The sequence below is a fragment of the Malaclemys terrapin genome, chromosome 7 (genome assembly GCF_027887155.1).
Source record: "Malaclemys terrapin pileata isolate rMalTer1 chromosome 7, rMalTer1.hap1, whole genome shotgun sequence".
Taxonomy (NCBI): domain Eukaryota; kingdom Metazoa; phylum Chordata; order Testudines; family Emydidae; genus Malaclemys; species Malaclemys terrapin.
The window spans coordinates 56,934,176-56,948,744 of record NC_071511.1 but is presented as its reverse complement, the minus strand read 5'-3'; the positions used below and the strand labels follow the sequence as shown (position 1 = coordinate 56,948,744).

Sequence of the window (14,569 nt, the reverse complement as noted above, 5' to 3'; positions counted from 1 at the left end):
TAGTTCAGTGAAGCCTCATTTGCTGACTCCTAGTTTATTGGGATGTTGCATGCACATGAAAATATTCACATGCTTAAAGTGAAGCACATGTTTAAGTGCTTTGCTGCACTGGGGCTTAAATGTGGCCAACTACATGAAGGTGCCTTCAAAGTATGCTCAGAAATACTGTCAGAGCAGGAGACATGTCAGTTTCCAGTATACTCCAGGGCAGGGCCAGTGCAGGGCCAGGGCCACCTTGCACCCCCCGCACCCAGCCCTGCGGCAGCTCCCCACCCCCCTCCACCCTGGCGCCCCCCCCCGAGGCAGCTCCCCACCCCCTGGCCCGGGGATCCATGCGGCAGCTCTGACCCAGGGGAACCCCTGGACTGCCAGTGGCGCGCTGACCCGGGAAACCCCTGGGCTGCCAGCGGCGCGCTGACCCAGGGGAAACCCTGGGCTGCCGGCAGTGCGCTGACCCGGGGAACGCCTAGGCTGTCGGCGGCGCGCTGACCCGGGGAACCCCTGGGCTGCCTGCCGGTGGCTCAGACTTCCTCTCCCTCCCAGAGCAGCAGCTGCTGTAAAAAAAAAAATTGGGGGCTCCACTTTTTGGCGCCCCCAAATCTTGGCGCCCTAGGCAACCACCTAGTTGGCCTAAATAGTAGCACTGGCCCTGCTCCAGGGCCATCCTAGGCATGTGCAGTCTTTCCTCTGTAGAGATATTCTTCTATTGATACTGAAGCACAATGAATTTTCCTGGAGAATCCCTCCCCAATTCTACACTGATGAGAGAAGGCCAGAGCCTTCCACACACTATCCAGCTCTCTGAAGGCATGCATTTAATGATGGCTGTTGACTGACTCTGATGTAAAATATATTGGTGGGTCCATGTCACAGAAATCGCCATCACAGGAGGCACTCATGGGCAGCCTCTTAAATCCTAGGACTGAGGGGGAATGGGGACTACATAATCTTCTTCCCTAGAGGTGGCCCCTTGTGGTCAGGGTTGAGGCACAATTGCAAGGTCATACCTGCACTGAGGCCAAACAAATCTAGGAATGTCAATTCACTACTATCTCTAGCACCAACTTAAACATTAATTTAAAGGTGGCATCATTTCTTGCAGGTCCAGCCACATCCAGCTTATCACACACATCTGCCTTTCATGCTCATTCAAGCCTGAGATTCACTAAGTCCTTCCTCTTCAAAATCCTTGTCTATTCCCTCCCCTGTGCCTTCACAATTATCCTCAATGAACCTTCCCCTGAAAGCTTGGAACCAGCTCCTCTGATTCCTGTCCTCTCCCTGCTATCGCTAAGCTATCTGGCCAACCATCAACTTGGGCCATTTGGTCCTGGAAGTCATTGAGCGGAGTGATGCCTTTTGCTTTCCCAACTCTTCTGCTGAGATAAGGAGATAACATCTCTCCTGGTGCTGGAAAGTCAATCCTTGTCTGCAGACGTGCCATGAGATCTATTACTATTGTCTGATCACAAATAGAGAAGGAGCTTACGCTACATCTTAGGTCTCCAAAGTCTAAACAGGTATCTTGGAAGGATACAGTTGCGAATCTTCACCCTCAATGCAGTTTTCCCTTTCCGCCTTAATCTATACTGGCTCTGTGCACTTGACCTAATTTGACATATTTCCATGCTGCAGTCTGTCCTTCTCACAGAAAGTATCTCCATTCTGCTGGAGGACCAGAATCATTCCCAGTAACAAGTGATCTTCTCAGGGCTTGCGGCATATGCCTCTTGGTGACAGCCATTCAGTGGAGGCACTGGGTATGCAGGAGTGAGTGTTTGGTGTAAGAAGTTCCAGCCAAGCAAGTGACCTGTAAAAGCTTGGAGGCCTGTCTTTCTCTAGTCTTTACCATCTATGAAGCAAATTTCTAACTCCCAGCAGTTAACTGCAGAGGAACTATTAGGTCAGGTCACTCAATCCCTGAGCAGAATTGTTCTCTAGAGTCAGTGGTTACAGGAGATTGGAGCAAGAGGGGAATTCTCACCAACCCAAGCAAGGAGCAGGGGAGGTTGCTTCAATCCCAAGCCAAGGAGAGGAGGAGGAGTGTTCTGCCTCATTTTAATCCGTGCCTATAGTATTGTCTTAAGTTCTTTGCCAGTCCACTAAAGTACTGGGGCTCTCACCATGCCATTGGAGAGACTATTTCTAACTGGAGCTCACTGTTAAACTGTTTCACTGCAACTTGCTTGAGTGGCAAAGACAGTAGCTGAAGGTGTGTGCTGTAGTCAATAGACCCTCAGAGGAGGTCACCATTGCAACAGGTGGTGAATTCTATTTTCTTAAATGTGGATCATCACAAGCACATTGCAGTGCCTCCAGGAACTAGTTCAAATGCATGTGTTTTTCTCCAGAATGGGATAGGATCCTGGTTCTCTATTACACTCATTCCATCCTTTCTCCATGAGGAAATCCTCTTTCCCTTTCCTCTGATGCACAAGGTCTTGAGGAAGGTGAGACTTTAAGGCACTTGCACATTTCTGGTAGCCTCTGCTTGGGCACATCATGGGTTAGTTCTCAGGCCTTGACTCTCTGGATGCTATTTGTTCTTCTAAGAACAGGCCTTCTTTCTCAGGGAGAGGGAAGGGTTTTCCATGAGAGCCAGCCCCCCTGCACTTGGTGGCTTTGCTGGTGAGAACCATGATGTGAAGACTATCCTGCTTCTGTCCATACCTGCTAACCAGCTCACTACAGTATCTCGGAATCCTCCGCATCGGAAAACAAATGGAGATCCTTTTCCATTTCAGTTGATCGCAAAGTGTTTTAAAGTACCTGTTTGCCCCTTTGCTTGGACCATAGATTGGTCTGGACTGCAGGTGGCTGCAGTCAAGATTCATTTAGCTGATACTACACCTTTCTAGGAGCGAATTGAGGGAAACAAAATTTTCTCTTGCCTACAGACAAATATTTCTCAAAGGGCTGTCTTCAGATACAGCCTCCTGCGAAACAGAATGTTCTCAAATAAGCTTGCAAGCCAATTGTGAGTGTTCACAGCATTTTATTTTCCTCAAGATTGGCCTTCTCAAATCTTCTGATGGCTATCCTGTTGGTTATCCCTCCTTGATTGAATTGAACGACCTCCATCCTGATACCAAGCTATTACTGAAAGCCACTTCAGAATTCCATCTCAATATTCTCTTCTGTTCTCAGGTGCATATTCCAAAAAGGGAGACTTTCCTCCATATGGTGGATGTTAAGGAGGGCCCTTAATTTTTGTTTTAGTAGGACTAAGGCCTTTTTTTAAGCCTCCTTAGTTTGTTGAAAAGTTCCACATCCCATTACGAGCACACCTGGAAACATGCGGCTTTCCTCTGTTCCCTTCTGTGTGATAACTACTTGTTAGTTTTCAAGAATGGGGATCTGTGAAGACACTGATGACAGATGAGAACAAGCTGCTGAACTTTTTGGGGTTTACATTCCCCATCCAGGTGCACACTCATCTCTTCTCCATGCCTACTGGCTTTTAGAGCTGTTACTTCTGGGTTGGTAGTTACAAACAAGGGAGACGGGCTGTCCTTGCACCCAAGGTGTCAACACCTCCATGCACATGCATTGAGACCCAAAACCTGGGTTAGGCTCCAACTATGCTATCAATCCCATGGATAGGGCACAACCCCATGGAGGATAATATTCTTATTGGTTGTCACCAGCAGGTAAAGAACTTTCTGTACCATTTCACTCTGGCTGCTCCTGAGTTATTATTTCTCAGACTTTTGGGGTGCTGCACTCCTATAGACGAAACTGCAAGCCCTGAGCACCTCTGAAAATCAGCTCACACTGTATATATTGTCGCATTAGTGTTGCTCTTTGCTTTCCCAGTACTACATACCCTCCCCGCTCACATGTCTATGGGGACTATCAAAACACGTAGGAGCATTCAGGGCCAAAATAACCAAGGGACATGGTGGATTCTCCATCACTTGAAGTCTTTAAATCAAGATGGGAACCCTTGCTAAAATAAATGCTCTAGCTCAGCCACAAGATATGGGCTGGATGCAGGGATCACTGGGAGACATTCTCTGGCCAGTGTTATGCAGGAGGTCAGACTAAATGATCAGAAATGTCCCTTTTGGCCTTGAAATCTAAAAAAATTGGCACACATGGGTGGCCCAACATTAGTCTCCTCACTTCCTAGTTAGGTAAGGGGCCCAATTTTCAGAGACGCTGAGCACCTGCAGCTCCTACTGACTTCAGTGTAAAACACCTTTAAAAATCCAGCCTCGCTCGTTCTTAGGTTCTCAGATACAGCTGCAGCTGCTTAACTTGAGGCCCCCAGGCTTGGCCTTGGTTTCTGAGAAAGCTGTTTGGTTCCCAGGGATCTGGGATTTTCCCCAAGTTTCATCTCCCGAGCACTCAGCTTGCTGTCATGAAGGAAACTGCCCCATCCCCCTACGCATGCAGAAGATGAGCTGAAGAAAATGGGGCTTCTAGCGGCTCTGATGCCATCCTCTGGCACATGGGGGACAGCAGCAGCACACTACACAACTGCACTTCTCTAGCCCACTGGCATCAACTTGGGAAGGAAACGACCAGCTGATGTTCCAGAGGAAGCATAAGGGTGGCCCGTCCACTCCACTGTGAATGAATGGCATCAGGTGGTCTCTCTTCAGGAGGTGATGGGGCAAACAGATCATCAAAGGTGTTCCGGATCACTGTTTGGAGGCTGATCCTCAGTGTTGGCCATGCTAATCAAGGTTCTGCCTTTTGTAACCACACCACTGCAGCTGCTCTTGGAATATGCACTGTGATATTGCTCTTGGCAGATTCTTCCATTCATGGTGGGGAGGCCCCTGCCTTCTTTGCTTCCAGTAACATCATGCAGTGTTGGTGACCACTGGCCCTGACTTTCAGCACCACACACTTCCCTTTGCTCTCAGGATTTCCCTAGAGCACTCTGTGGGTCAAGGAGCCCACTGGTGAACTTGCCCTTGTTTGGGACACCAGAGGAACACAAGCCATACTCTGCAATCCCTCTGGGGTTATGGGCTGCAATATTTAATTTACACACCTCCCAATCAGATTTCACAGACAGAAAAGACACCATCAACTGCTGCCAAAGTAAAGCCAACCACCATATTATTCTTTCTGGAGACTTCAGAGAGAGCCCTTCCTTCTGGCCCCAGCTGGCTGGAGCCCCTGGAGAGCCTCTCCCCCCATCCAGCCCCCTCCTAAAATGGCCAGAGCTTGGACAATAGGCAGCACTCTACAGTCTCAGATTGTAGCGTGTCCAGTGTTCAGAGGCGTCGCCCTTTCCACAAGCTGAGATGGCGCACTGCTGGGAGTCACAGGGACCCCCAACAGTACAGAAGAAAAGGGTACCATAGGTATGGGTGACCCTGAAGCCCCTTTATCTCACCACCCAGCCTCATAAGACATGGCCCTCATCCTAGCGCTCAGTCGTGATGGTCATCCCTATGCAACACACTGGGAAACTGAAACACTGGAAGGTCACATGACTTGCCCAATGTTACACACCAAGAGTGAAATTCTGGCTCCACTGAAGTCAATGGCAAAACCCCACAGGGGCCAGAATTTCAGTCCAAGTGAGAAAGAGCCAGGAACAGAACCCAGTTCTCCTAAGTCCCTGTCCAGTGCTGCATCCACTATGCCACACTGCCTCCTCCAAGCACCCAGAACAGCCAAAGCCCTGAACTTCAGGCAGGCACATCCAGTGTCCCTTTGCTGGAGGGGAACCTGCTTTACCACAGAGTACCCCCATGGTCCTGCCCCCACATAGCTCCTGGCCAATGGATGATCAGGAAGTGATTCACCGTTCCTCACCTTGACAGCCCCTCCAGAAAACTCTGCCTATCCCCATAACAAACACATTGTGAACCATTCATCTTTAATGGCTTATGCAAATCAGGGGGGACAGCAAATCAATGAAGATCAATAACTGCAGCCGTTTAATTGCCAGCAAAAACATTTTAAGAATGAGCATTATCTGCAGCCCTTTCTCGGGTAATGGCGCCATTAATCCAAACGTTGGATCCCGGCCTATGTGCAGAGGAATAATCCTCCACCCCTTGTTCTTCGCCCCTCCCCGCGCCTCTTGGGTTGGGTTTTATCCTCTTTTCATTTCCAGTTTCTGAGTTTCCCCGTCATTACCGCTGGCAAACAGCTCCCAATGTTAATGGTTCTGCTTTTGTTACTCTGTGCCTGATTGAAATGTCGCATACAGATTGAGATGTTAGTGCTAAGTTGCCACCTGGGAATGTCAAGCTGGGCCTGAAATGAACTTTTTCTCACTCTCAGATCCAGATGGATCAGGCAGGGATGTTCCCAAGCTGAGCTGGGAGTGTTCCATGGTGCAGGGTGGGTGGGTGGATGGATGGGGGAGGCACTGAGGTCAGTTTCTGCAGCAGTTCAGGGCCTCCTTTGCAGCCCCCTCTCCTCCAACCCATTCCTGAGGGTCAGATCCAAAATGTGTGCAGAGTCTCAAGCCTACTGGGATTCTGCTCGAGTCCCACAATGAATGATGTTCTCTGGCCTGTGCTGTGCAGGAGGTCAGACTAGATCATCTGATGGTCCCTTCTAGCCTTAACAGCCATGAATCTTTGCCCCCCTCCCTCATCACAGGCCAGTAGAAGGAAGAAGAGGGGATGTGCTGCCCCCAGGTCAGAGAGGTGCCTCTTGTGAGAGAGATAAGGGTGCCCTATTCCTCTGGCACTGCCCCATAGGTGAGCGAGGTGAGGTCCCCCAGATCCTGTGCTCTTTGTCAGGGAAGCACCCTCTGCCAGAGGTGTGTCCGGCCCCCGCAGCTGGGCTGTGCCCGGAGGCGCATCTCCAGCCATATATATCTGAACAGGAAGGAGGAGAGGCACAATTGTTCCACAAATTCCAGCTGTCTAAGTACCTCTGTAGTGCTTGGCGGGGTCAGCCTCGTACTTACCCCAGGTCAGGCTCTGATATCAGCCAAACCAAAACCTATCCCCCAGGAAGTCTCAGGACGCACATTGCTTGGCTCCCTCAAACCAAGCCCCTGACCTTGCCCCAGTGCCCAGTAACCCTTTGCAGGCCTCTGGCCAAATAGCCCATGTATCTGTGGATGACTCTCACCTACGCTCCTGGATCCCACCTGGCGGTCAGAGGTCTCCAAATCCTAACATGGTGTCGTGCAAAACCCCTGTGATCAGTGACTACTCTTGGGGAAGCTGAGTGATGCTGGAGCCAACCACGCCAGCTGCCTAGGAGCCATACCCAACTCAGCCACCGGCGACACTGACCCTGTGGGCTACTAGGCAAGGCTGCTGCAAGAAAATGTGGGAATCTCCTACAGAGGATGAGTGAGGGCACATGGTCCCCCCGGAACTGTCCCCGACTGGCCACAGAGCATTTTCCATTTCAGGGGACTACTCCCCAAACAAATCACCTAGGCAAATGCAACCCTGGAGATTTGGGGTACTAGAGCCATCCACCCACTGGCTCAGCTGCCTCTGAAGGCTGGAGAGCAGTGCCTTGGCCCTCACAGACAGGCTATGTCCCATGGCTCACTCTTGCATCTCCTCTGAAGGATCAGCAAGAGTGTTTGGGCCCAGCCTGACATCCCAGCCAGCTGCTTCCCTAGTGAGGAAGGTGGCTCAGCTCCACCTTGCTTCCTTCATCATTACCACCAGTCCTTAGTGCCATTGTGCTTGAGGTCATTGCGTCTCCCTGTACCTCCTCTATTCCTCACTCAGTCATGGGATACCTCTTCATCCTCTGCCATTCTCAGTCTTCCTGTTTCCTGGGGAGCTGCCCCTTTCTCTTAGAGCCTCAAATGTTTCACCTACGGGAGTTAGGACCTGTGTCCCTGGCTTGTGCTATTCATAGATACCTGGGCCATTGGGATCTCCTGTATAGCACAGGCCAGAGAACTGCCCCCAAAATAATACCTAGAGCAGATCTGTTAGAAAAACATCCTATTGTGACTTAAAAATGGCCAGCGATGGGAAATCCAACATGCTCCTTGGTATATCGTTCCTATGATTAGTTACCCTCACTAACAAACTTTTACGCCTTATTGCTAACCTGAGTTTGTCTAGCTTTATCTTCCAGCCATTGGATGGTGTTAGAACTCTCTCTGCTGGACTGAAGAGCCCTTTATCGAGTAGTTGTTCCCCATGTAGATATTTATAGACTAATCAAGCCACCCCTTAGCCATTCCTCATCTTACATTGCTATGGATCAAGACAGTCTAACTCCGGCACAAGGGTGCCACCCCCAGCACTAGCATCTTCTGAGCCATCCATGGCATGTGGATGCAACAACGAAAGAACCTGCTGGCTCAGAAATTGTCCGTTGCTCCTTTGTGCTCTGGTCCCCCAGCTGTCTCACATTTGGTTTCATTTCCTCCCTCTGGCTTCCCACAAACACCTGATTTTAATGTGCCTGCTATGAGGGAGAGGGGAAGCTGGGAACTGAGCTATTTTGACAGATGCTGTAGGAGGCACATGTGCTGAGGGGAGGGGGAGCTTAGCCAGGATAGTTTAGCAGCACTAGCTTGCAAAGGAGAGTCCTGGCTAGCAAGTATCCCTTCCAAACGTTAGGGCCAAATACAAACCTAAACAGCTAGTTCTCCCCGAGAAGTCCAGGTGTGAGCAATGAGTCTGTTGTTCCAAACATGAAGGAGAAATCTAGGACACAGCAACACAGGCTCTCTTCTCTGTCTGCCTATCCTATCCCAATGAACAGCTGGGCAGATCTGTCCCTGCGTCACACCTGGGCACACCTGTATGTAACCCCTGGATGCCAGTGCTGTGAATTTTAACCTTGTCTTTACCTCTTATATTCCTCAGGCTCCCTTGCTCTCTCTTTCTATTCCGGTGTTAGCCACAGAGTTGCATCTTGCATCGGGAGAAAACGCAGAAGCTAATGGTGATGACTAGGGAATAAACGAAAGGCTTAGGAGTGCCGTTTGGGCAGGCAGCTTACCGGTTACCACGGGGTACGTCTGGGGTCCTGACACGTTGGTCCCCAGGTCTGGGTTAGCAGAGGCAGATAGACTTGACTTGACTTCATCAAGACCAGGGGTCAGAGCTGGGAGGGAGTACTCATTACCCTGGGGAAGAGAGGAGAGAGACAGCTCGCTATTGATGCACCGAGAAGAAGGGAAAGCATACAGATGGGGGGAGGAAGAGGAGCGACGCCAAACCCTGCACAGATGGGAGAGGAGGAGGAAACAGAGCAGATGAAGGAAAAAGGTGATGGGGGGGCAGGGAGCTGTGGACGAGACCCTCACTTCTGCTGTGAGCAGTGGCTCCTTCCCCATCTGGGCAGCAGCAACAGAGAGGGACCAACAATGGGCATTATTTTGCTGTGGCCGAGCGCAGAATGTGGCCCATTCCCTCTGGTGTGGCCAAGCTTCCAGGCCTGTGGGTGAGGGGGAAAGTTGGTGGGTAGAAGCTCAAGGGGGATCAAGAAGGGATGTGGCAGCCTCCCTGGCAAAGGAGAGTTGGGGGCGTGGCTAACACATATGTCCCCATGGTTGGGGCAGGAGGTTGCAGTGGAAATGAGAGGGATGCTGGGGCATTTCTGCTGCAGGCAGGGCCTGTGTAGGCCGATGGCCATTGTATCTGAGCTCAGTTTGCTTGGAGATTCCCCCCACCTCTTTCCTGGCTCTTGAGAAACAAAGAAGCCTCATTCCCCACCTCTGTCATTTTGTGCATCAGGGTATGAAATTGGGGAGGGGGAGAACCACATGGCTAACAGAAGGGTGGGAGGGGGAGAGCCACTGAATCTGAAAGGGTGTCCTGTCCGAAAGGCTCTGGTAATTGCCTTTTTATTGTGGCAGCCTCCAGACCAGACGCGGAGCCAGAGAAACCAGAGGGACTACAAAAACACAGGAAAAGTTGCTCTGATTAATATTACGTTAAATTAAAACTGATTTTCTGCTCTTTCTGCTCTGTTTTTTTCCATCCGCTTTCCCAACCCACCTACCCCCCATATGCTGTGTGCAAGTTGCCCCCTCCCTGCCCCCTCCTGTCCCTGTCCGGCCACGATTGCCTAGTCATTTCCAATTCCTTCTCGTATTGATCTTCCTGTAGAAATCAGTTTTGTAATTAGCTGCAAATTAGGCCTTCTACTGGGGGTGAGCCTGCCCCCTGATTTATCACCAGAGTAATTCGCTGTGATCGGAGAGAAATTAAAATGAACTCAATTAGGCTTTGGATTTGCTTTATGGGCCCTGCTCAGAGTTTCAGGGGGAAAAATGACTGTGTCGGTGTTTAATAGTCTAATGAAAGTAAATAAAGGTTATTCATTGTAATAAAGCCAGGGACTCGGGGATGAAGGGAGTCTACAGCCAGTTTCTCCTTCCTTTCCTTTGTTGGTTTATGGCTTGGGGCGGTTTAAAAAGACTTTTGATTTTCATTTTATTAAGACAAACAGCTTTCGGGATAAAAGGCGGAGTGTGGGGCAGGCGCTGCTGAAGCACAGAGGGGAGCTGGGTCGTGAGAGAGAAGCCCATGGAATTTGTAACAAGCTCATAGCTCCCTGGTTACTGGTACAATCTGAAGTTGCATGTTTCCTTACAATAACGTGTGCATGTGGATATTTAGAGGGGTTCATGTGCGTGTCTATGTGGAGAGGGCTGTACATGTATGTCCATGCAGAGAGGGATGCATGTGCATGCTTGTGTCCATGAAGCGGTATAGGGGTATGTGTATGTATACATAAGTGCCAAGATAGGCATACATGCAGCTGATGTGGGTCTCAAGGGTGCATGGGAGAGTGAAGGAGCTCACTTCTTGCCATGTCCCCCATGTGCCTGATTAACACCCATTTGTGCCCATGTTGCTGGGTGAGGCCCCCACCTGCTCAGATTTGATGTGCTCTGATGTTTGAAAGACATCAGGGTAAGAAGGACGTTCAAAGACTCGATCTAAAGCTTCCAGCTGTTGCTGGGTGAAAGTGTCGGCACGAAGGTGCTTCCGCAAACTGTCCACGCTGCTCTGGGAGTCTCCATTGGGAACCGAGCCCTCAGACACATCTGTGGGACACAGACAGAGAGAACAGGGAGTTAGCCCCACCCAGTCCCTGAGGAAAGGTGTTTGCTGGCTCAGATCAGCAAGTGATGCAGTGCAAGGCCCAAAGGGGCCAGGAAAGGAGCACCCCCCCCACTCCGAGGGAGCTGTGCCTGTGGGGAGGGAAGGCTGAGAGGTCTTGGGGGTGAGCCCCTGTGCCCTGCCCTCACCCCTGGGTTCCAAGGGGAACATTACAGCGCTCCCGCCCAGCACACTTGAGGGCATGGAGAATGGCACTTGGCTCGGAGATGAGTTTCAGTTCCGCTGATTTCCAGTGTTAAAAATTGCCATATCTCCATTGCAGAGCGTAAAATGGGAGCAAAGCGCAGAGATTAGCATTGCTAGGGGACCACAAGAGATGCAACTCATTCCAAAGCGATGGGCCTGAGGGATGGGGACATGTAACCAAATCACAGCACACCAAAAACACCTGGAATTTAGGGAGTGTTGTGGTGTGGCATCAAATCTGTGGAAGTTTGTGTTATAACAGCCTGTTCCATCCAAAATGAGTCTGTCTGCGTTCTAACTCCTCTTCCTGCCAGACGTGAGTCTCTCTTCATTCTAACCCCCCTTCCCGCCCGAGGCGCCTCCGTCCGCGTTCTAACCCCCCTTCCTGCCCGAGGCGAGCCCGTCCGCGTTCTAAACCCCCTCCCCGCCCATGGCAACTCCGTCCGCGTTCTAACCCCCCTTCCCACCTGAGGCGAGCCTGTCCACATTCTAACCCCCCTCCCCACCCGCAGCGACTCCATCCGCGTTCTAACCCCCCTTCCCGCCTGCGGCGACTCCATCCGCGTTCTAACCCCCCTCCCCACCCGCAGCGACTCCGTCCGCGTTCTAACCCCCCCTTCCCACCCGCGGCGACTCCATCCGTGTTCTAACCCCCCTTCCCGCCCGAGGTGAGTCCGTCCGCGTTCTAACCCTCCTTCCCGCCCGAGGCGACTCCGTCCACGTTCTAAACCCCCTCCCCGCCTGAGGCGACTCCGTCCGTGTTCTAACCCCCCTCCCTGCCCGCGGCGACTCCGTCCGCGTTCTAACCCCCCTTCCTGCCCGAGGCGAGTCCATCCGCGTTCTAAACCCCCTCCCCGCCCGAGGCGACTACGTCCGCATTCTAACCCCCCTTCCCGCCCGAGGCGAGTCCGTCCGCATTCTAACCCCCCTCCCCGCCCGAGGCAAGCCCGTCCGCGTTCTAACCCCCTCCCCGCCTGAGGCGACTCCGTCCGCGTTCTAACCCCCTTTCCCACCTGAGGTGACTCCATCCACATTCTAACCCCCTTTCCCGCCCGAGGCGAGTCCGTCCACATTCTAACCCCCCTCCCCGCCCAAGGCGAGTCCGTCCGCGTTCTAAGCCACTCCCCGCCCGAGGTCAGGATCTCCCTCTTTCACCTCCCCTTCCCCCCATTAGCGTTCAGCTCTGTTCGTTAACCCCTCCCTGGCAGCCTCTCTGTTACACCCCCATCCCAGGGATTGTGCCACCTCCCCAGATGCCAGGCTCTCTCTGAGTTGCCCAAACTGTGAGGCTCCCGAGCGAAACTCATTCCTCAGGACGTGGTGCAGGGTGTAAGCACCCACTTTGCCCTCCCCCTGCTGCATGTCATGGTGGCCTGCCTGTGGCAGAGACAGTGCCCCAATGGACACCTCGCCCCCCAGAGCTCTGCTGTCACTCGTCTCACCCTCCTGCCCTGGAGCAATTGCCTCCCCGGAATAGTTCCTACCCCAACCTGAGACCAGACTGCAGTGGCCTGGAGGAATAGCCCAGCCTGCTCCCTCTTGGCTGTAAGATGTATCCCTTTATAGGTGATTATACGATATGATATAATCAATAGTACATTATATACAGTAACCTAGTACAGTGCCACTTGCACGACCATAGAAAATATTACATATTGATTTGTCCCAGCTGGCAGCCTTCCCCTACAACAGCCCCTTCTCATTCTCCCTCCTCGGCCCGGGAGGGAGGCAGCATTTCCTGGCACTAAGCCCTTTTCTCCTCTCTTTTCTCCTCTTATTCCATGGGGCCAAGTCCTGAAGTCTTTAACCAGGCAAAGCAAGGATTTCAGTGTGCAGGGCTTGACTGTTGAAGAGCTAGGCGTGCCGGGCGCGGCGAGCTTTGGGTGAACTGGCTGTTATGTCAGGGGGTGATGTTCAAAAGTACCTCAGGCATTAAGGAGCACAAGTCTCAGTGGCTTTCAGGGAGCTTGAAAATCATCTCTCCAGGTGCCGAAACGGCAGTTAGGCTCTTTTGAAAATGCAGGCTGCCAGCTCAGAGCCCAAGGAAAGCCAGTGCGGTGCTCTTTGGAAAATCTGGGTCCACACTCAGAAAGAGGAGCCTGTGTGTGTTGATGTATGTGTGTGCCTCAGTCTGTCTCTCTGGAGAGAGGGGTGTGTATCTCTTTAGGTGTGTCTGAGTCAGTGGGCATGTCTGTGCGAGTGTGTGCATAGTACCTCGTATGTCACTGTGTGTGTCTCTCCACCTACTTGTGGGTGCTGCATGTACTAGTACGAATGTGTGATTCTAGGCCTATGAGGGCTTGCATCTCTATGTGTACCTATTATTTCAGTTATTTGTGTGTTTGCATGCCAGTGTGTCTGCATATCCATGGTATATCTAGGTGGCAAAGCTCCCACTGACTTCTGTGGGGCCAGATTTCACCCTCTCTGTTTCTCTGCTTGGCTGTTTACGTGTGTTTGTGTGCACGTGCATTTGCAATTTATGCGTGTACATTTGTGTGTCTGCTATGATTCTGCGCTTGTGTATCTCCAACATCTCTGTGTGTATGTGCACTGGCCAGGCTTGTGTGTGTAGGAGCTTTCTTAAGTTGCTGCAGGAGTCTCTTTTCCTTCATTTATTCAGGGGCCCTTCAGATCTTGACAAATCTGTCACTCTAAATTTGCGAGAGATTATGGTGCTCTCTCCCCAGCACGGAGAGAGGTGATATATGATATCTGCTGCCTCTATTGATTGCCTGATCTGGTGGCAGAGGGCTGGCGAAATGAACTTGAAATGAACATCATGCCTCAACTCATTGTGCGTATAATACACTACTTAATCCCACATTTTTCAGCCGCTATGGAATTCAATTGATCAATCATGTCCCACTGATAGTACTGTTTTTAGGGGTTATTGCTGCTCTGCTCACTGACCTTTTTATTTATTTATTTATTATTTTTGTTGGTAAACTCAAGACCTGGTGATAGGACAGGGCCTGCACAGTCCCCGAGAGAGGGAACAAAGGATGAGAATGGGAGAAGGGAGGGAGGGAAGGTCCAAAGCAAGAGAGAGGAGGAGGGACTAGATGGGAAAAGGGATTTATGCAAGGGACATAAGGAAAGTTATAAAGAGAAAGAGACACAGAGAATGATCTAGCTCAAAGAGGAGTTATGGGCTTGGTGCAACAATTGCTGGGTGAGGATCTCTGGCCTGGGCTAAACAGGAGGTCAGAGTAGCCAATCAGAATGGCCCCCACTAGCCTTAAAATGTACGAGAGATGAGGAACACAGCGCAGGAGGGAGGAGCGAAGGCTGGTCTGGCCTAGGGTCATCTCCTAAACTCTCCTAGGGGTAAGAAGGAT

General features: G+C 51.3%; 1 protein-coding gene across 2 annotated transcripts in view; it reads right to left on the bottom strand.

The window, feature by feature from the left end:
* Positions 1-14,569, bottom strand: part of PAX2 (paired box 2) — a 100,398-nt gene that overhangs the window by 21,797 nt on the left and 64,032 nt on the right. For both annotated transcript variants that reach the window (XM_054034864.1, XM_054034865.1), the window contains exons 6-7: positions 10,791-10,966; positions 8,911-9,037 (exon numbers count right to left, since the gene is read on the bottom strand). In XM_054034864.1, coding sequence (XP_053890839.1) covers positions 8,911-9,037; positions 10,791-10,966 — 303 coding nt within the window. The remainder of the gene's footprint in view (positions 1-8,910; positions 9,038-10,790; positions 10,967-14,569) is intronic.